This window comes from Cyprinus carpio, chromosome B9 (genome assembly GCF_018340385.1).
Source record: "Cyprinus carpio isolate SPL01 chromosome B9, ASM1834038v1, whole genome shotgun sequence".
Classification (NCBI taxonomy): domain Eukaryota; kingdom Metazoa; phylum Chordata; class Actinopteri; order Cypriniformes; family Cyprinidae; genus Cyprinus; species Cyprinus carpio.
Window position 1 is genome coordinate 824,906 of NC_056605.1, and position 22,863 is coordinate 847,768.

Genomic DNA, 22,863 nt, shown 5'->3' on the forward strand with positions numbered 1-22,863 from the left:
TAAAGTAATAACAGCACAATTATAGATCTGGAACTTCTTTAAGTCTGTCTAAATATCAGTTAGTAATTGCAATGTCTTCTGGTCCATATCCTTTCCTTAGGAAGTTGTGCTAGACACTGATTAATGTAACATAAAAATACTATACATATTTATATATTCTGCTATTGTATTGTGGAGTGACACTTTCATAAACTTTTCTGTACCTCTCTGATTATATAATTGTAAATAATACAATATCATAGCACAAAAACAGTGATCAGCAGTAATGATAAGCCTAATACTCACAATAAAAATAATAAGGTCATATAGATCATAACACAGTCTCAGAGGTAAGAAGTGGATTATTCTTCACCTGAAATGTTTGCGAGGCAAATGTTGGATCACAATAATTAGGAACCACAGTTTTCTCAAATCTCTTCACTTGATTGGGATATTCTCTTTTATTCTGGATGGCAAGGGTAGTGACTGTAACATTGAGCCTATTTTGCTGTATTAAACACGTATTTATACTGATCATATCGGGTTTCGATGGGGGACATTTCTGAACCAAATGATTCACTTCATTGTGATTTAGGAATCCTTTTGTAAAACTATTCATACTAAGCCTTTTAATTAGTAATTGTATTACTTAATTTGCTTTAAAATAAATGCCTAAAATAAGCTTTGAGGTGTAAAAAAAAAAAGTAATCTCTTATTCAGACAGGAGAGCAGACAGAGTGATGACAAAGGCAAAGCTGAATGAGACATTTGTTATGGTTGTTTGAGATCTGTTGTTGTTTGGCTATTAGCTATTTTATTCTCAAAATTTGCACAATAAAATATCTATTTGGTAAAAAATATGTTGAGAAGCATTTCAGTGATTGCAATAGGAGTAGGAATCAGTGCAGTGAATTGATGCACAATGTCAGTGTCTTGATTTCACTCAGTGTTTGTAAGAGGCTCTTCAACATTTGAGGTCCTCACAGCCCGTCTCGTTCACCTGCATGGACAGTCTTATCCCCACACTGGTCATTTCCTCTTGCCATTGACCGTTCTCACTGACTGAGCATGCGTAATGTGTCTGATTATTCTGTGTCCTGAAAAACGTCCCTAGGTTACGTGTGTAACCATGGTTCCCTGAGGGAACAAGATGCTGTGTCGAAAACGCTATGGGAACACATTCAGCGTGACCACGCTCTGAATCACGTTTAATCAGTCCAATGGATGGGCTAGACATCACGGACGGGGTAAAGTAGCGACCAGGAAGCTTAAAGGGGTCAATGGATGCAAAATTCACTTTACATGTTGTTTGAACATAAATGTGTGTTGGAAGTGCTTGTGCATATCCACCCTATAATGATAAAAATCCACCCAGTGTTTTTTTAAATCCCTATTTTAAAATCCCTTTTCTTAAATTAGGCTGTTCTGAGGTTTCTGGCAGAACGACATAGTTCTGCACAGGCCCCTCCCATGATAGTTGATTGACAAGGCCATCTTACCTTAGACCCGCCCTGAGTGACCTGTCATCAGTCCGCCATTGTGTCGACTCCAGTGCAGGGGAATACAAGAATGTCTCCGATTAAGCGATTGAGGTGTTTTGTTGAATGTAATAATGAACATAGCAGTCGTCATTTACTCTCAACATCTGAGCTGCTGAAGACACAGAGGAATAACGTTACTTTCATTTTTGAAGGGAATGCGCCAAACCCCGATCTACTGAAATGCATCTATTTTCGTGTAAATCATTCGTGATCCAGATTTATCTACAGAAGAAGTGAGTATAGGGGTTTTTAATGAATCTTTGCAAATCGTCTTTTATAATAATGTCTAGTTAGCTGGTTTACCATGACTCTTTGTCGAGAGGAGGGACCACCTTGTTGACCTCCTTACTCAAGAGAGTGTCTACTTTTTGTTCCATTACCAGAACCTTCTGGTGCTCCACCAGAGTGGGACGACCCTGTTGAAGCGATGCGGAGGAGATCCAAACTGGATTCTGTAGCCTTCTCTACAGTGTGCAGGACCATCGAGACATTTGGCAGAAGCTTCCACGCTGCCAGATAGTCTACTAGTCTCTCGAGACTAACCTCTGGTGTAATTGGAGCGTCTGCTCTAGAGACCTTAGAGGTGGCTAGCCTTCCAAAGCCACTACGTTTCCGGGTGGATGCTGAGATATGCACTCACTGAAGACCACTGTGCCCTGAAGCACCGGGGGTGGCAGGGTTGACAGACTGATCTCCTGAGGGCACTGAGGAGAGACGTGCACCGTATGATGAGGTGTACACCACTGTTTCACTGAGGAGCCTGCCCTCAGAAGCCCTGAGCCACAAACATCAGGGCTTCTTGGTCGAAGTCTTCTTCACCAAAAGAACGGTCCTCAGATCCGCCTTCAGCTTGGAAGACTTCAACCGAGAGGGCCATCGGGACTCTCTGTCCCTCTGCGGGGGAGCTTGTATTAAGCAGCTTGGAGGGCAATACCGGGGCCTTCAGGGACAATGCCACACCGGGAGACAGATAGCCCACGAGCGTCTGTTCAACCCAGGGCATTGCCCTGTATCTGTGCTTATTCAGTCCCAAATCATTGGAATAGACGAGAAGCGAGGGACTGAAGAGACCTCGGTGTGGAAATCGGGGAAAAACGGCAGACCCCGGCATGGAAGCAGCAGCTTTGACCATAAAAAGCACTCGTCCAACTTGCTTTTTGACAGCTCAGCCTGCTCCTTAGCAGGCCGGTTGAGATTTAATTTGGCCACAGCACAACTATTCACCTCCACTAGCTCCTCATAGTGGGCGGCCTGGGGTGGTGAGTCCATAGTCTCATCAACAGTTTCAACATCGACCTCCTTGGAGGATGATAGCCAAAGCATCGAGCCCTCTCCCGGGGGAAGAAACCGCGGCATGTGCTTCCGATCCCTGGGAGGGGGCGCTGGATCTGGTGGCAGAGGAAGAAGAAAGGGACTCGCCCTTCTCCTTTACCTCCACCAGATCCATCTGCGATCCCCACGACTGCCACCACAAAAATACACTCAGCAGAAGCGGGGCTTGAGCCGCGGGGAATGCTCGTGCTTCCATCTCGAAGAGAGCCCTCCGGAAGTAAAGCGTTCGCACCGAGGGCCGCTCGCAATCCGGGGAGTCTCAGCGTGCTACGCTCCCAAGCAAACAACACATAGACTGTGTGTATCCCCGCCCGTAATGTAGCACAGGCAGGGAGGAGAACACCGTCTAATTTGCTGCTTGCTCTCACCCTTATGTTTGCTTTTCTCTTTTGCCTTTGACATGAGCGCAATGTGACAAACAACAGTAAATAGGACACACACACAAAGAGCGCTTACTGAATGACAGAAGCTGCCGCTGTCTCTCTTGCACATGTTTTTAAGCTTCCTGGTCTTAACGTCACCCTGTCTGTGACATCTCACCCATCCATTGGACTGATTACACACGTGATTCAGAGCGCGGTCATGCTGAATGCGTTCCCATAGCATTTTGACACAGCTCGCATTCCTGAAGGGGAACTATGTTTATCTGACTTCAGGTGCCTCTTGTGGACCCTAACCATCAGCGTCCCATTCAAGAAGGTCTGTCAATGTCTCAAAGATTCTTTGGTGCTTCTGGATGACACCGGAGTTCACAATTCCACCAGAAGAAAAATAAACAACTGTAAAAAAAAGTTACACAGGGTTTACGCAACCATTCAGTTTGATTGGTCACACTCATCCTCGTTGACAGTGGCATCCAGATGATTTGTATCATGTGATCTTCATACAGAAGTGCATGGCTTTGGCTTCTTACATTCAAACACATTTGTTTTATTTTCCTAATGTTAGAACACGTCATACAGCAAAAACAGGAATTAAGCAAAACGGTAACACTTTATAATAACTGCACACTATTAATCATTAATTAAGCATTAGTAAACAGATAATTCATAATTTATAAAGCATTAATTAGACATTAATAAGCAGTTTATAAATACAGATATAAATGCTTTATTCTTGATTCAAAAGCATGTCTATAATGTGTTTAATAATTTTATTGTCATACTTTATTCATGATCAATTTATCATTTCTCAATGAAGTATAGCATTATTTACAGACCAGTTATTTAGGAGTTGCCAGTGATTCATACGCTCACAAGAAATTGTAAGTAAATGTAGTAAATTCAGGTATTTATAAAGCATTTAGTAGTGGTTAGTTAACTATTTATGTGAGCTCATATAAAGTGAGGACTAGTTATGCCTTGTAAAGCATTTATAAAGGATATTTAAAGGCTCAGTTATCTTCTAAACAGGAAAAGGAAACAAACACAACACAGTGATAAAGAACATAGAAATATTAACAGCCTTTAAACCTCATTTGTAAAAGCTTTATAAGGCATAAATAGTCCTCACTTTAGATGACCTCACAAAAATAGTTAACTAACAACTACATATGTTTTATAACTACCTGAATTAACCCTGAATTACAGCAGAAATACATGTTAATAAACCATTTATTAACACTCTAAGTAACTATTACTATATGTCTGAAAAATAAGATGTATGAATGCACATTTAAATAGTTTATTAATCATTTACTTACAATTTCTTAGTGATCTTATGAACCACTGACAACTCCTTAATAACTGGTGTGTAAGTAATGCTATACTTCGTTTAGAAATTATAAATTGATCATTAATAAAGTATGAAAAAAACAATTATTAAATACATTATAGATATGCTTTTAAATCAAGTATAAAGCATTTATATCTGTATTTATAAACTGCTTATTAATGTCTATTAATGCTTTATAAATGATGAATTAACTGTTTCCTAATGCTTAACTAATGATTAAAAGCATCCATTTATTACAAACTGTTTAAAGCAAAACTAATAAATAAATGCTATGGATTTCCATTTCCTGTAAAACTCCTCACCTTTAGAGCAACAGAAACACATTCAGATCACAAAACTGGCTTTGGTCCCTGAAAACAACAGTAAGGAACCCTTTAATACATCACATGCTCCATTTGTTAACACATATGTGAAATGCATTACATCACAAAACAAAAGCAGCAAGCAGGCATCTTTCCCACAAACCCACAGCTGGATTCATCACCTGTGTGCTATATGCCCACCGCACCCTCAAAAGCTTTTTGAATACCCCACGCAGACATTGTGTGTCTGATGTTGCATGGCAGTTTGCTTATGAGGAAGTGTTTGTGAGTGTAATTGTGTGTGCATGTCCTCCATCAATGACTCTTCAACAAAGTCTCTCACCAACACATTGATTTCTTCATTTCCTCTGTGTGTGTGTGTGTATGAAAGCTCAGTGTGATTATCAACACATGGATTTCTTCATGTTCTCTGTTTTGTTCATCTGACTTGTTCACATATTTGGACTGAGTACATTGTGGCATCACTCCGTTCCGCTTCTAATAGTTTTTAGATCAAAGAGTTGTTTGTAAATGGGAATCACAGCATGACAGTGTTGAACAGAGCATCAAGCACAAATGCTCCATTTTCTCAGAAAAACCATAAATCATATTGGAAAAAGCACTGAAGAAGGAATTTTATTTTGCCAACGTTTCTGCATACAGGCCTTCATCAGGGCTAAGAGGTTGCAGGTGTACATGGAAATAACCAATGAAATTGCATAAATGTCTTGAATGGAGTTGTGCACTGTATATTTATTAAAACTATATGCATGTTTGTAAACATACCTGTATATTTATCTCTAAAAAATATTTGGCTATTTGTTTGATAAATTTTGTGATGGGTGGATGATTTTTATCCCGTTTTTTTTTTTCATTGATTGTTTGCAAGTTTGAATTTTGCCCTTGTTTGTATTTAAAGGATCCCATGTAGACCTGCAACCTCTTAGCCCTGATGAAGGCCTGTGTGCTGAAATGCGTTAGGAAAATAAAATTCCTTTTTTAATTATGGTCTTTGTTCATTCTGACCCCTTGAGGAAGTGTTGCTGGTATTCTCCCAATCTGTGTTTTTTCAACGCACCTTGTTGAAGTTGCACCGGAACAATCATTTTTGGAAAGAACACTGAAATCACAATGTTTTACAGTCTACAATGCGTGCATAATTATTAGGCAAGTTGATATCTGATCATATATTTTTTTTCCCAAGCACATTTTACCAATTCCAAACCATGTCAATCTTAATAACTACTATTAATTAGTCAATTAATTGATCAACTCCTCCTAGACTGTTAGTCCAATTTTCACCAAATTTGACTCGGATCATCTTAAGACCAAGCTGGCAAAAAGTTATGGATTTCGTGTCAATATACGAAACAGTTTTCGTTTAGCACATCAACGAATTTGTTGGAAAGAAATGCATCTGAATGCATTAAAATGCATCTGAGGCTGTTAATTATGAAATTTTCAAAAATGCTAATAACTTTTGATTGCATTAACCTATTGTAATGAAACTGGTCTCAAAATTTTCCTGGGGTCATGCTGACAACATACATATCAGTTACGTCATCGTAAGCCAAACTTCTTGTCGACCTTTTTGATTTATGTTGAAAACCTACTTTTTTGCACTCCTCATCAACCGTTGGTCCGATTTTAACCAAAATCGAGTCAGATGATCTTCAGACTGTGCTGGAAAAAAGTTATGGATTTCGTGTCAATAAACGTAACCATTTTCGTACAGCGCAGCTACAAATTTTAGGCATAGTGCCAAACTGCATCTGAGGCTCTGCAAATATTTGACATATTGACACTAAACTTTGTATGTGCCACTGACCATGCCACATTAATTTGGTAAAAGTGCCAACTATTGGTCAAAAGTGATAAGTCAATAAATCATATTACTAGTGGTTGTATTTATGATTTTTCAGCCATTTTGACTAAAATAATCTTAAAATGGTTTTAATTACTCATTCCTGCAGTTGGTCTGAAGCTTGCTTCTGTAGTGCTTGGTCCCGTAATTGCTGCTTGCAGCTATATTTTTGAATGTAAACATTTATAAGTGATATATACTGTCCATGAAGGCTGGAAGTGGAAAACTCCATATATTTAGGCGTGCATAATTATTAGGCAGGTTATCTTTTACAGATAAAATGAGCCAAAAAAAGTGATTTAACTCAGACTGAAAGTGAAAAATAATTTGCAAAGTTAAGGCATGACCATTAGACAACGAAATGCTCATTGGGTCAGCATGATTAGAAAAAACAGGTGGAGAAGAAAAGACACGTTAACTGCAAAATAATTAAGAGATTAAGGTGAAAAGTAGGGTGTGAAAACATCAGGAACCCTTTAGTCTCCAGTGCCACCATTTTCCAGAACTGCAACCAGCCTGGAGTCTCCAGAAGTGCAATGTTTCAGGTTCTCAGAGAATTTGCTTGGGTAAAAAATCATAAAAAACAAAAATAAATTACCCTCACTTAATAAGAATAACATGCTGATGTTTTGTGAATACATCAAGACTGATTTTTTTAAAGGCTTTGTGGACAGATAAGTTGAGAGTGAGTCTTGAAAGACCAGCCTCACATCCCTTTTGTACCACTCTTTCAAGAATTGCTCTTCCAGAATCTGGCAGTAAGTTTTGAAAGTTCATTTTAGTTCATTTTACAAGACTAGGAGATAGGAGGATAGGAGATGGACTAAAATGAGCTCCCAAAACTTACTTAAATTATTAAATTCAAAATTAATAGTAGTTATTAAGACTAGGGCTGCCCTCGACTAGGGATTTTTCTGGTCGACTAGTAGTTGTTCATTTTAAGCATTAGTCGACTATTAGTCGCACGTTTATTAATAAACCATTTGAATCATTATAATATGCCTTTAATTGCCTACGTAGCCTAATAAGCGCTCAAGCACATGCATAAAGCTTGCCACAGTGCACCGGCAGAAGTAATGATTATGAATGTGTCAGTGAAAAACAGTAAGACTGCATTAATATTTCTTTCTTTGTTTTCGGCTTAAGAGATGAACTCGGTGACACTGACTCATCATCTCCACAGTAGTGATGCACCTGTATGTTTCATAGGGATAACATAATCTGAGAATATTTGTTTTGCATTTGAATTGGTTCATTTGAAAATAGACATGTCAATCTCTTTAGATATATTTTTAATGTCTGTAAGGCAATATATACAGTAGGTGGACAACCAGAATGGGTAATACCACCGCAGGACCGTGGCGTTAACTGCAAGTCAGTCACGTGTTAAAATCATATGTGAAACTGCCACTCCTCCACCACTGATGATAGGGGCAGCTGTACCTGACCAGACCTGGTGTATGGCCCTACTGACGTGAAGCTTGGTGGGATTCCGAGCCACTTGCGAATTTATTTGTTCACTCGCCTCTCGACTCCTTCCACTGCTGTCATAGGTACTTCGTAGATTGTCAGTAGCCACATAAGCCATGGTAGCAGGCGGTGCTGGAAGAGCCAGGCCTTGAACTTTCCTGGCAATCCTGACCCCTCGATCTTACTCAGCCATGCATCTACCTGTTTCTCTGTCCTGGAAACATTGCATCTGTCGGTCAGGGATGCATCGTACCATTTCCCTAGGCACTTAATTGGGTTTTCCTCAATTGATGGTATCGTCTCCCCCTGTACTCGCTGTACTGTATGTGTATATATATATACACACACACACACACAAACATGGATTAAAAGCTAAATGTTTTCATTTCAGTTCATTTTTTGTATAAAAAATAAATAATAAAAAATAAAGTCCTTCAGGTTCCATATGCAGAGCGAAATGAGAACGGTCCAGCATTTAGAAATAATTCTTATTAACTCTGCTATTATTCTTGATTTTTCAAACTGCTAACACTTTGCAGTTTTGAATTATGCCTGTGTGACCAAAAATGGAATATTTTCTGTTTAAGCTGTTTGGTCGTGCTGGTGCCTCGCGCACATATTCATTGGAAAAAGTGCAGCCGTTCACAGAGCCATAAGGTGTGAGCAGCAGTCCACTGGCATATTTTTGATAATTATGATTTTTTTTCTGTCGATACTGAAACACGCATGAACTACAAAGCCTATTTTACCTAATGAATAATAGTTAAGCTTCAAATGGGCAACATCACGAATATGGAAACATTTGGATTTGTCCCAAATGAGAGAGGTAAGCCCAACCTTACCCTATGTTTCGCTTTAAATTGTTATAATTCTTTTAAATTTTATTTTTATAGCTAAGCCCATATTATTATTATATACTGCAATTGTATTTATCCATTAGAATTATATATTTTTAATTCTTGTTCTGTTCTGTTCTTGTTCTAAAAATATCCTGTTGGTATGATATATTATTATTAGGCCTGCCGTTATTATTTCTGAACGTAATAAAATGCGACTTATACATGACTTATATATACAGTGGGTACGGAAAGTATTCAGACCCCCTTAAATTTTTCACTCTTTGTTATATTCCAGCCATTTGCTAAAATCATTTAAGTTAATTTCTTTCCTCATTAATGTACACAAAGCAACCCATATTGACAGAAAAACACAGAATTTTTGACATTTTTGCAGATTTATTAAAAAAGAAAAACTGAAATATCACATGGTCCTAAGTACCCATACCCATTACTCAGTATAAGAACACAATCAACCTAATAAACCCAGAATCCACTAGTCAATTTTTTAACACCTTCACACCATAATTTGGGGAACCTCTGCCATTCCTCCTTGCAGATCCTCTCCAGTTCTGTCAGGTTGGATGGTAAACGTTGGTGGACAGCCATTTTCAGGTCTCTCCAGAGATGCTCAATTGGGTTTAAGTCAGGGCTCTGGCTGGGCCATTCAAGAACAGTCACGGAGTTGTTGTGAAGCCACTCCTTCGTTATTTTAGCTGTGTGCTTAGGGTCATTGTCTTGTTGGAAGGTGAACCTCCGGCCCACTCTGAGGTCCTGACCACTCCGGAGAAGATTTTCGTCCAGCTATCCCTGTACTTGGCCGCATTCATCTTTCCCTCGATTCATCTTTCCCAGTCCCTGCAGCTGAAAAACACCCCTGCAGCATCAGATGCTGCCACCACCATGCTTCACTGTTGGGACTGTATTGGACAGGTGATGAGCAGTGCCTGTTTTTCCCTCCACACACACACCCGCTTAGAAATAAGGCCAAAAAGTTCTATCTTGGTCTCATCAGACCAGAGAATCTTATTTCTCTGTTTTTTAGCAAACTCCATGCAGGCTTTCATGTGTCTTGCACTGAGGAGAGGCTTCCGTCGGGCCACTCTGCCATAAAGCCCCGACTGGTGTGAGGGCTGCAGTGATGGTTGACTTTCTACAACTTTCTCCCATCTCCTGACTGCATCTCTGGAGCTCAGTCACAGTGATCTTTGGGTTCTTCTTTACCTCTCTCACCAAGGCTCTTCTCCCCCGATAGCTCAGTTTGGCCGGACGGCCAGCTCTAGGAAGGGTTCTGGTCGTCCCAAACGTCTTCCACTTAAGGATTATGGAGGCCACTGTGCTCTTAGGAACCTTAAGTGCAGCAGAATTTTTTTTTGTAACCTTGTCCAGATCTGTGCCTTTCCACAATTCTGTCTCTGAGCTCTTCAGGCAGTTCCTTTGACCTCATGATTCTCATTTGCTCTGACATGCACTGTGAGCTGTAAGGTCTTATATAGACAGGTGTGTGGCTTTCCTAATCAAGTCCAATCAGTATAAACAAACACAGCTGGACTCAAATGAAGGTGTAGAACCATCTCAAGGATGAGCAGAAGAAATGGACAGCACCTGAGTTAAATATATGAGTGTCACATATATAAGGGTCTGAATACTTAGGACCATGTTATATTTCAGTTTTTCTTTTTTAATAAATCTGCAAAAATGTCAACAATTCTGTGTTTTTCTGTCAATATGGGGTGCTGTATGTACATTAATGAGGGGAAAAAAATGAACTTAAATGATTTTAGCAAATGGCTGCAATATAACAAAGAGTGAAAAATTTAAGGGGGTCTGAATACTTTCCGTACCCACTGTATATATTGTTTTTCCTCTCAAAAATGTAATTTATTTTTAGTGTGGTTTTAAAAAACATGCAGCAAATGAAAATAGGCAATTAATTGGTTAAAATGTGCTACTGTGGGTTAACATATTTACATTATAGTATACTTAGCAACAGAGTCTGGGCCTAACCATATAGGCTATGTTGTTTACTATTTACAAGTTTTGTGTATGTTTTTATCCATTTTTTTTTTGTTTGTTTGTTTTTTTTCATTGCATCTGAAAATTACTTTAAGAAACAATAAAAGTTTGTTTGTTTGTTTTGTTTTTTTGAGGAAGGTGCCACTGTCAGGGGAGTCAAAAGATAATTACATTATCATTAGGGTTGCCAATCAACTTCAGAAAAGGAAAATAAGGGCTAATTGAGATTCTTTCTGTTTTATTCTTTAAGAAAATAGTGTTTATTCTTGTAGAAAATAAGTGTTTATTCTTTGAGAAAATAAGGGACAGAATAAGGGACGATCCAAATATTTGTAATGTACAATAATTTAGGCCTATATCTGCCTGCAGTTAAAAAGTTATCAGAAATAATCATATTTGTTTTGCTTCACCAACTTTATGTAGGCTACAATTATTCTAAAAAAAAAAAAAAAAAAAAAAAAATTGTCATAGAAAAAATGCCATCGGCCTGAGTAAATTTTAGCATTATAGAATTGTGACTTTACAAGGGTAGTAATTTAGGAGGTGAAAATAGTGTGAAATTACAAATGGCAAGGAATTTTAAAGCATAACAACCGAAGGTCTATGAAAAATTTGTCAATAAAGCATTTTTTTAAACAATGGCACTTAAAGTTTTGAACTAAAATATTATTTCAGCCATATAGCCTGTGAATAAATAAAATTATTACTTTTCAATGAAAGAACACTTAGAGAGTGTAGGTTGCTTCTGGTGTTTGGATTTGTACTTCAATATAATGAGGTCCAAGTTTAAGAATAGCCTACACTATTTTTTTTTTTTTTACAGCTTTAACTTACAATGAAATACGTCTTCCTTCAGGTAGATTGAATGTTTTCCTGCCTTGCTAATTGTTGGGCTCATGATCAGTAAGTTGCATTCCCCCAAAATGATTGGTGAAAATAATAATATGGGCTGCGAGAAAATAATGAATAAAAAGAGTAGGGCTGCTGTGAGTGCAGGCAGCACATTTCAACCCAGTAACATGACAACACACCATTCCTCGCAGCCAAAAAACAGACCGAATTCAGTTCAGCTGGAGGGGTTTGGGGTTTGTTCTGTATAGCTTGTGGGGGTTGAAATAAAGGTGTGAATCTCTTGCTCTTTATATGGACAGTGTCTTATGAGGGTCTCAAACTTGCAGAGCAGGTTTAGTCAAAGTAGGACAAATGCCTCGTTTGGTTTGGCTTTTGTCATTTTTGCAACTGCATACAGAGTATTAGACACAGCAAATTTTTTTTTTTTTTTTTTCAGGAGAGATGAGGCACCTCTGAGAGAGAGACAAAGAAACTACCGAAAGAGATGGGCATCTGCTCTTAATGTATTTGTTGCTTTGTAGCTACTATTTTCAGTTTTAATTGTTCATGGCAACGCTGCAGTCGTTTTGGCAATACAAATGTAAAAATATATTGCAGTAATAAGTAATTTGTTACTGATGTGACATTCGCAGTCAAAATCTTCTCAGAATTTATGCAAACGCGTAAAAAATGCTTTAAAAACTTTAACAGAGATGTCTAGAGGGTATTTAATAGATCTGCCCCCCACGTAAGATTTTTCTAGTTACTAGTAGTCGTTCATTTAAGTCATTATTCAACTAATCGCATGTTTATATTAAATTAACATCTATAATCCATAATGAGCCTTAATATATTCCACACTCAAGCACATGCATTAAGCTTGCCACAAAGCACAAGCAGAAGTAGCCTAATAATTGTGAAAAAGGAGACATTTTAATTATTTATTAACAAACAAATGTTTTCTTGTCGGCTGCAAGATGAAATTCAGTGCTGACTCTCATCTCCACAGTATACTGTATGCACCTTTAAAGAGAAATGCAACCTTCACAGATTACATAATGCTTACATTTCAAGCTTTCTGTAGATATATTTCTCATGTATGTGAGGCACCCTAATATTAAGTTATTTCATTTCCAGGAAAAAAATTCAAGTGATCGAGATGGCGCCTCCCTGTCATGCATGCGTATTAATAATTTTCGCACAAACACTTGAATATGAATAATAATAAAGCACATTTCTTTTCGGTTACAGTACGGGATCCGCATTAAAAAATAATCTTCACAAGTCTAACACCGAGACAGATGCCATTATAACCTGTAAATTAAAGGCTATTTGACATTTTAAAATGATCTAATGACTGATGCTGCTCAAAATCATTGATTATTCCTTGTTCTTGTTCAAGTTGAAACGGATGTATGACTCTTATAAACTTGTTTTAATAAATCTCTTTTGCATTAAATAATAAACGTATAAAGCAGGTTAAGTTAAATATTGTTGTACAAATCATTATAAAATGCTATAGACTGCGAATAAGATGGAAATTTCACATTTTGCATGTGCTTTACAAAGTAAATCATTTTTTTTGCATGAAATTATCCAAAATAATACCAAACAAGACTTGTAATGAAGATAAAATATGTAGACAAATAAGAATAAAGGCTGTGCGTCTCAGCTTCAGGTGCGCAGCGGAAATCTTGCACTCTGATATTTTAAGGAATATGATACACACCTGCATTCAAATGCAGCTGCATTTTTTCTTTTTTTACTTAAATGGTATATAAGCAAGTAAAGAAGGCTCCCTTTAAAATCACTGAAGTTGTCAATTAATGAAGCTCATTTTTACATTGTTTGCACTTTGGTGATTATAATGAGAGAACTTGAGTTTAAACGTGAGGGCGTTTCAGTCCATTCTTTAGAATTTCAAGGATTTAGCTAAATCGTGCAGGTTTAATTTATTCGTTTCTTGTTTATATTAGGCCTAAATAATGGGAGTGAATTTATACAGTGCGAAAGCGCATGCTGTTTGCTTTCATAACTTTACAAAAGCATGTTTTTTTGTTATTGTGAGTGCACACAAGTCTTTACAGATTTGAAAGATGTATTACTCTTTTCTGTATGACCAAAAATTAGTATATTAAGAGCAAGTGAGCGCACCGGCGCCTCCATCTGTAGCTTACACACTCCACACAGACACAATAGCACACATTTATCTAGGTTCACATTAGATTGAGCAGCCATGTAAAGTTGCTAATACTTACATATTTCAGATGGTAAGCCATATTTGAGGTCGATGAATGATAGGCAAGCGTTTGGATGTCCTGTTAAAAATCTGTCCGTCAAGAACTGTGTGACTTCGCCTCTGGGTTTTTTTTTTCTACAACTAATACAATTTTGGTCGACCAACCCTCTTCTGGTCGACTAATGATTATTTGACTATTAGGGGGCAGCCCTAATTAAAGGGATACTCTACCCCAAAATGAAAATGTTGTCATTATTCACTTACCCCCATGTCATTCAAAACCCATAAAAGTTTTGTTCGTCTTCGGAACACAGTTTAAGATATTTTGGATGAAAACTAGGAGGCTTGTGACTGCCCCATAGACTGCCAAGTAAATTACACTGCCCAGGTCCAGAAAAGTATGAAAGACATTGTCAGAATAGTCCATCTGCCATCAGTGGTTCAACCGTAACGTAATGAAGTGACAAGAATACTTTTTGTATACAAATGAAACAAAAATAACGACTTTATTCATCAATTTGTCTGCTCTGTGGCTCTCGACATCACAGTATCACCGTTTTCGGAATATCCGCTTAACACAGGCAGCTGTTTTCTACGTGTATTTACACTTTGATTTAAACGAAAACAGTGCTTCGTTGCAGCGCGGCTGATACAGAAGAGCGTACGCTGCTTGCGCTCAGTGGATGTTCTTCAAGATGTAGCTACGGTGATGTGGAGAAAAACAAAATGGTCACAATATCAACTAATCTAATAATTATGCATGCACTGTCAAGTCAAGTCATCTTTATTTATATAGTGCTTTAAACAAAAAAGATTGTGTCAAAGCAACTGAACAACATTAATTAGGAAAACAGTGTGTAAATAATGCAAAATGACAATTAAAGGCAGTTCATCAATGAATTCAGTGATGTCATCATTCAGCTCAGTTCAGTTTAAATAGTGTCTTTGCAATCATTTGCAATCAAGACAACGATATTGCTGTAAATGAAATGTCCCCAACTAAGCAAGCCAGAGGCGACAGCGGCAAGGAACCAAAACTCCATCTGTGACAGAATGGAGAAAAAACCTTGGGAGAAACCAGGCTCAGTCGGGGGGCCAGTTCTCTTCTGCCCAGATGAAACCAGCAGTTCAGTTCCAGGCTGCAGCAAAGTCAGATTGTGCAGAAGAATCATCTGTTTCTGTGGTCTTGTCCCGGTGGTCGTCTGAGACAAGGTCTTTACAGGGGATCTGTATCTGGGACTCATGTCAAGTCAAGTCATCTTTATTTATATAGCGCTTTAAACAAAAAAGATTGCGTCAAAGCAACTGAACAACATTAATTAGGAAAAGTGTCAATAATACAAAATGACAGTTGAAGGCAGTTCATCATTGAATTCAGTGATGTCATCATGCAGCTCAGTTCAGTTTAAATGGTATCTGTGCAATAATTTGCAATCAAGTCAACGATATCGCTGTAAATGAAGTGTCCCCAACTAAGCAAGCCAGAGGCGACAGCGACAAGGAACCAAAACTCCATCAGTGACAGAATAGAGAAAAAAACCTTGGGAGAAACCAGGCTCAGTTGGGGAGCCAGTTCTCCTCTGACCAGACGAAACCAGCAGTTCAATTCCAGGCTGCAGCAAAGTCAGATTGTGCAGAAGAATCATCTGTTTCATGTGGTCTGTCCCGGTGGTCATCTGAGACAAGGTCTTTACAGGGGATCTGTATCTGGGGCTCTAATCCTGGTCTCCGCTGTCTTTCAGGGCTGTAGAGGTCCTTTCTAGGTGCTGATCCACCATCTGGGCTGGATACGTATTGGATCCGGGTGACTGCAATGACCATCTGATCTGGATACAGACTGGATCTGGTGGCTACGGTGACCTCGGAATAAGAGAGAAACAGACTAATATTAGTGTAGATGCCATTCTTCTAACGATGTAGCAAGTACATTGAGTGTTATGGGAAGTGTTCCCGGTTCCGGTTTACCTAATTAATGCAGCCTAAAAATCCTTTAACGGATTTGGATATTTGAAGCTTATTAGTGTGTTATGTGTAAGCCAGGTTAAAGAGATGGGTCTTTAATCTAGATGCAAGAGTGTGTCTGCCTCCCGAACAATGTTAGGTAGGTTATTCAAGAATTTAGGCGCTAAATAGGAAAAGGATCTGCGGCCCGCAGTTGACTTTGATATTCTATGTATTATCAAATTGCCAGAGTTTTGAGAACACAGCGGACGTGGAGGACTATAATGTAACAAAAGTTTTACAAATGCTAGAAACGTGGGTTTCTTAGGAAAGATTGCTATCAAATGGCACACCTAGGTTCCTAACTGATGATGAAGAATTGACAGAGCAGCCATCAAGTCTCAGACAGTGTTCTAGGTTATTACATGCAGAGCTTTTAGGTCCTATAATTAACACCTCTGTTTTTTTCAGAATTTAGCAGTAAGAAATTACTCCTCATCCAGTTTTTTATATCGACTATGCATTCCATTAGTTTTTCAAATTGTAATGTTTCGCCGGGCCACAAAGAAATATAGAGCTGAGTATCATCAGCATAACAGTGAAAGCTAACACCGTGTTTCCTGATGATATCTCCCAAGGGTAACATGTAAAGCGTGAAGAGTAACGGCCTTAGTACTGAGCCTTGAGGTACTCCATACTGCACTTGGGATCGATATAATATCTCTTCATTCACTGCTACAAATTGATGGCGGTGTTATAAGTACGATTTAAACCATGCTAATGCACTTCTATTAATGCCAACAAAGTTTTCTAGTTTATGCAAAAGAATGTTGTGGTCAATAGTGTCAAACGCAGCGCTAAGATCCAATAGCACTAATAGAGAGTTACAACCACAATCAGATGATAAGAGCAGGTCATTTGTAACTCTAAGGAGAGCAGTCTCAGTACTATAATACGGTCTAAATCCTGACTGGAAATCCTCACAGATACCATTGTTCTCTAAGAACGAATATAATTTTGAGGATACTACTTTTCTTGTATCTTGGACAGAAAAGGGAGATTCGAGACCGGTCTGTAATTAAATATTTCTTTGGGGTCAAGTTGTGGTTTTTTGATGAGATGCTTAATAACAGCCAGTTTTAAGGTTTTGGGGACAAATTCTAATGACAATGAGGAATTAATAATAGTCAGAAGAGGATCTATGACTTCTGGAAGCACCTCTTTTAGGAGCTTAGATGGAATAGGGTCTAACATACATGTTGTTGGTTTCGATGGTTTAACAAGTTTATACAATTCTTCCTCTCCTATAGTAAGTATCGATCTTAGAAGTAAAGTAGTTCATAAAGTCATTACTATCATAACTTATAATGTAGCTGACGGTTGCATGGCTACAATTTTATCTCTAATAGTATCGATCTTAGAAGTAAAGTAGTTCATAAAGTCATTACTGTTGTGACTTATTGATGCTTTATTTTTAGTTAATTTATCCACTGTATTGAATAAATACCTGGGGTTATGTTTGTTTTCTTCTAAAAGAGACAAAAAGAAATCAGATCTAGCAGTTTTCAATGCTTTTCTGTAGGATAGGTTACTTCCCCACCAAGCAATATGAAATACCTCTAGTTTTTTTTTCTTTCAGCTGTGCTCCATTTTCCGGGCTGTTCTCTTTAGGGTGCGAGTGTGCTTATTATACCATGGTGTCAGACTGTTTTCCTTAATCTTCCTGTAAGTGTAAAGGAGCAACTGTATTTAAAATGCTAGAAAAGAGAGAGTCCATAGGATTCTGTTATATCATCAAGTTGTTCTGTGTTTTTGGATATGCTGAGGAATTGAGAAAAATCAGGAAGATTACTTACAAAGCAGTCTTTTGTGGTAGAAGTGATGGTTCTACCATACTTGTAACAAGGAGTAGAATTTACAGTTTTAGCACTGTATATAACTTATTAAAATGTAATTATGATGAATGAGGACATGCAGATTAGCTGACTAAATCCATCATCTGTTCAGTATCTTGTTACTTGTTTCAGTCCATGATTCCTGTTTGGACCAGACAGAATTTGCGTAGTTTTTTTTGGGATATATTTAAACAGGGTAGATAAGGATGAGAGAACTACTCTCTCATTGATTGCTGAAAGTGTAATCCGATTGCTCAGTATTATTGAATGTGTAAGTGCATTCTACTCAGTCATTTAATGGCTCTTCAGTAACGAGTTGATGAGGTCAAAGCTATTTAATGCACGGCCAATTAAAACACACAAACGCACAGATCTGATTTTATATTCAAGCGCATCATAGTTTGTTTAGACTGATTTGTTAGATTGTTCTTATCCCAGACTAGATCTCATGAATCACATCATTCTGTAGAGAGCCTTGCTCTGCTATTAATTCCAAAACATTATGACGCACAGGGTACCCCTTTAGCATAATTTTTGGGCGTGCAGGGTCCTCCATTGCTTTAAATGAGAAACCCTTGGCGTCAGTATGCCAACATGAAAGGCACAGGGAGTTTTATCATCATGATTAAATAATATATTGGGTAATAATATTGCCGTTATTGCATATATGTTGGGGTGTGATTTTCCAATGTAAATAGTCACATTTACACAAACACAAACAGTTTTATTTACATTAAAATATTTACACATTTATGAGCATGTAACCCAACCCCTGCCCCTAAACCTAAGCCTAACCTGAACCTAAACCTTAATTCCAAAGACTTTAAATGCAACAGGACTTGATTGCAATGGTTTTATACTGCTTGTTTATGTTCAGTTTTTGCAATAAAAACCTGTAACTGCACTTATATTTGCCTTTTACATGTTTTATATTGTTCAGAAGTGGGTAGGTTTAGGGATGGGGTTAGGTGTTCCAATGAAAATATAAATTTATATAAAATGATTTCTGTTTTTTTACAAATGCATGCAAACCATTAAATTAAAACCAATAATTAACTGAAAACAACAGAGGACCCTGCACGTCGAAAAGTGATGCTAAAAGGATACCCCGTGTGTCGGAAAAGGGTCCTGACCAAGCATCAATATGTGACGAGCTGGGAGTGAGAATGTGTTGTTACTTCCTCTGCAGCATTATTCACTTCCTGTCTGCAGTGTTGAATAGTTTTCATGACACTCTTGTAACATATGGAGACAAAGGGCTTTCAGAAAGCAATACAATCTCATTTAATCTCTCTTGAATTCACTCTGTCTATATGGTTTCTCTGTGGTAGATGCAGACCAGCTGAGCAGGGAGGAGGACTCCTCTGGCCTGAACGATGCGGATGAGGGCTTCTCGTCTGGCGCGTCCAGCAGCAGCCAGCCCAGCGGTGTGCGTGGGAGGAAGAGCCGCCCGTCCGCTCGCAGGACCTCCAGCACCTCTCTGGACTGCAGGGCAGGGCTGGGCTCCGGTGCCGAGGCTCGAAGATACTCCATCCTCAGCCTGCAGGAGCAGCATCTGCCGGAAGAGACGGAGCTGCTTTCTCCTGGAAAACAGAGCAGATCACCCAGCTTCAACATGCAAATTATCTCACAGGTCTAGAATCGGCTGCCTCGTTCTTGACAGAAGAATTATACCCCAAAAGCAGGAACTGTCGTTACTTACTCATGTCATTTCAACCCTGTATTATTCTCATGAAACGTAAAAGCGGTCCAAGCCAGGATGGTGGGTGGTGATTCATACTGCCACTCAGTGAACACTGTACCAACTTCACACCAGTCAATATTACTTTTACTTCCATTTCTACACTCAGTTTGTATAAGAACAAAGTGAAATGTAAGCAGTTATCTCCAACTCCAACTTTATTTATAAAGCACCTAATAAAACAACTAAGTTGACCAAAGTGCTGTACAGTAAGTTCCATTAATAAATAAATAAATAATAATAAAAAAAAATCAATACACAACATACAGAACAGACCCAAAAGGGTAACTACAGCAACAATACCTCAGCACTCATTCCTGATCAAAGGCTAATGAAAAAAAAATGTTTTTAACTGCTTCTTAAATTCATTCAGAGAAGATAATTATCGCAAAAACACTGGCAAACTGTTCCAAAGCCTTGGTGCAGCTACCGAAAATGTGCGGTCAACTCTGAATTTTAATTTTGATCGAGGAACATGTAGGAGATTTTGTCCTTTAGATCGTAATGATCTCTTTGACTCTTGAACATGAATAAGATCAGCAATGTATGGAGGGGCTAAAAATTAAAAATGAAAATCTTAAAATTAATTCTATAAGTTACTGTTAATCAATGCCATGATCTCAAAACAGGGGTAATGTGGTCATACTTCCGTGTACCTCTCAGTAGTCTTGCGGCTGAATTTTGAACCATTTGTAATCTGCTGTTCAAAAGTTTTGTTTGAGTACCGTAATAAAGTGACCTGCAGTAATCTAATCGACTCAAAAAGTTAGCATACATCCAAGACTTCACCTCATCTACACAGGCCAACAGACGCCCCAAGGCACTAAAAGAATTTGGGTTAAAAGACAAATACAACTGAGTGTCATCAGCATAAGAATGAAATGACACACCATGTTTATCCAAAATCAATCCTAATGGTAGCATATACAGAGAAAGGAAAAAAGGTGCTAAAATAGAGCCTTGCGGGACACCACAAGAAATGGGTGCCAGTTATTCACTCAAACTCTCTCTAATATAGCTCAAGTCACATCAAATGCTCTTTTCCCATTTCACACAGCCCAGCATGATTCATTTAACTCTTTTCAGACAAGATGCCAGCCACTGCCAGCATTTTTGATAATTCACAAAATTCTCATGGCCCCAGAATATTTAGTTGCATGAATATCTGAACATGCAATAGATCAAAAGAAAGAGTCTTTGCTTCTACCAAACAAACATAAAGGTTTTATTCTACCTTCATGCATTGTTTTTTTAATCTACACTCAAATGTAGTTATGTTTTAAAAAAAAGCAACATTTAGATCAAGAATCTGAGAAAATGGCGTTTAATCAATGACTACATCCAGATCACATTCAGTACTGAGTTCACTTTAGGTGGTTTTGAATTATATGCTTATTTGATGGTTGAAACTTTTATACCACCCCCTAACTGTATAACAGTGAAAACACAGAATGGCGGAAAATTTCATCAATGGTGGGGAAAGAGTTGAAAGCATGACCAGGCAAAAAAGAACGTGATCAGTCAGTAAAGGCTTTAATGGCTGTGTTTCTCACACGGGGCTGCTGCGGTCGTATAGAATGATTTAATGGGGCTCTCTGGAAAGGAAAGAGAGAAAGAAATCATACAGGACTGAAATGACACAAGAGTAAATAATGATGGTTTTGATTTGATGGTTTCCATTGTTGGCTGAACTAATCTTTTAAAAGTTGAAGTGACAGCTGGCCTGGCAGTGATCTAACCGTCTCTCTCTCAGACCAAATCTGAGCCGGACCGACATGTGCGAATCGAACATTGTGAATTTTCTGATGACAGTCAGCAATAAATCATCCCTAGTCCTCCAGAAGATTTGAATGTGTTACTGCAGTGTCTAATGCGGCCCTCTGATTTGGATCAAATTTCATATAAATATTTGTTTTTATGGCAGTGTTTTGAGGTTTTTCATGGTTATGTTCTTAAGATTATTCTGACGGAAATTATCAGACGCCCTAATGACTCTGATCTTGGCAGACTCTCTGAGAAAGGGACAGTCAACATATAAATTGATATATTTATGTGATATGCTTGTGTGTGAATAATATAAAATACAATCCCGTCAGAAGACAACATGCTGTAGATGTGGCGAGTAGTCTTGTATTTTGCAGACGCTTTAATCCAAAGCCATCCTTGAAAGGTTTCAGTGCTGCTCGTGGCATAGAGGTTCATGAATGGGATGAGCATTTATCGGCCGTCAGCCTCACACTATCACAACAGTGTCCATAGAGCTGGTCTGCAGGTCAGGCTGTGCTGAGGCTGAGCTTTGCTAACATGGGAACAGACATTAGTGATTTTATAGATGGTCACAAAAGCCTGTAATATGATTAAAGATCAGCAGTGTGTCAGTGTGTTTTGTCCAGCCTGGATCGAAGGCTCTCATACAGATATAGATACAAAACAACAAACCACCCTATGGAGACCAACAGAAGCTGTCGTGTGCTGTTGTGTTGTCATGTGAATTATATCTGCTGTATTTGTTTGCTGACTATCTCTGGTCATAATGTGACATTATTGTGTGTGTGTGTGGGTGGGTGGGTGTGTGTTCTGTCTATGTGCTTGAGTATTTCAGCACAAAAGTGGATCTGTGTCCTGTATTTCACTGTTTCACAGCCCAAAGTCCATTCCAGCCATTTTAGTCAGGGATGTTTTTCTCTGATTGTGCTTTGTTTTGTTTTGCTTTTTTTTTAATGCACACAGCTGTAATGTGTCTGTTAATGTCATTCTGTCTCATTTTGATATGTCTCCGCTGAGTAAAGTTGTTGTGTGCTGTGATCAAAGCTCCAGAAGAGTTCCTGAACTGAACACTGAACTGCCTCTGCTAGAAAAAGAAAATGTGAGATTATACTGTGAATAAAAGTGGTTAGTCATGTACCAGTGAGCGAGATTGCGTTTAAATTCTATTGTCCAGTGCCTGGAAATCATACTCACTATATGTACTTGTATTTTGACAGTATTGCATACAATTGCACTACAATCCTAGAGAACTGATCTGAAGCACAAACGAAACCATTATTAAGTTACTACTACACCCTGATTTCCTACATGTGCATTTATTCACTTATGCTAAGTGCACACTGCACGATTTTAGCCCCGATTTTCACTCGCCTAC

At 38.3% G+C, this 22,863-nt stretch overlaps 1 protein-coding gene across 6 annotated transcripts in view; it reads left to right on the forward strand.

The window, feature by feature from the left end:
• The window catches only part of fam126b (family with sequence similarity 126 member B), a 79,710-nt gene extending 57,085 nt beyond the window's left edge, over positions 1-22,625 (forward strand). For all 6 annotated transcript variants that reach the window (XM_042730552.1, XM_042730547.1, XM_042730549.1 and 3 more), the window contains exon 11: positions 19,312-22,625. In XM_042730552.1, the coding sequence (XP_042586486.1) occupies positions 19,312-19,619 (308 nt within the window). In that variant the 3' untranslated portion in view covers positions 19,620-22,625. The remainder of the gene's footprint in view (positions 1-19,311) is intronic.
• The last annotated feature ends 238 nt before the right edge of the window (positions 22,626-22,863 follow it).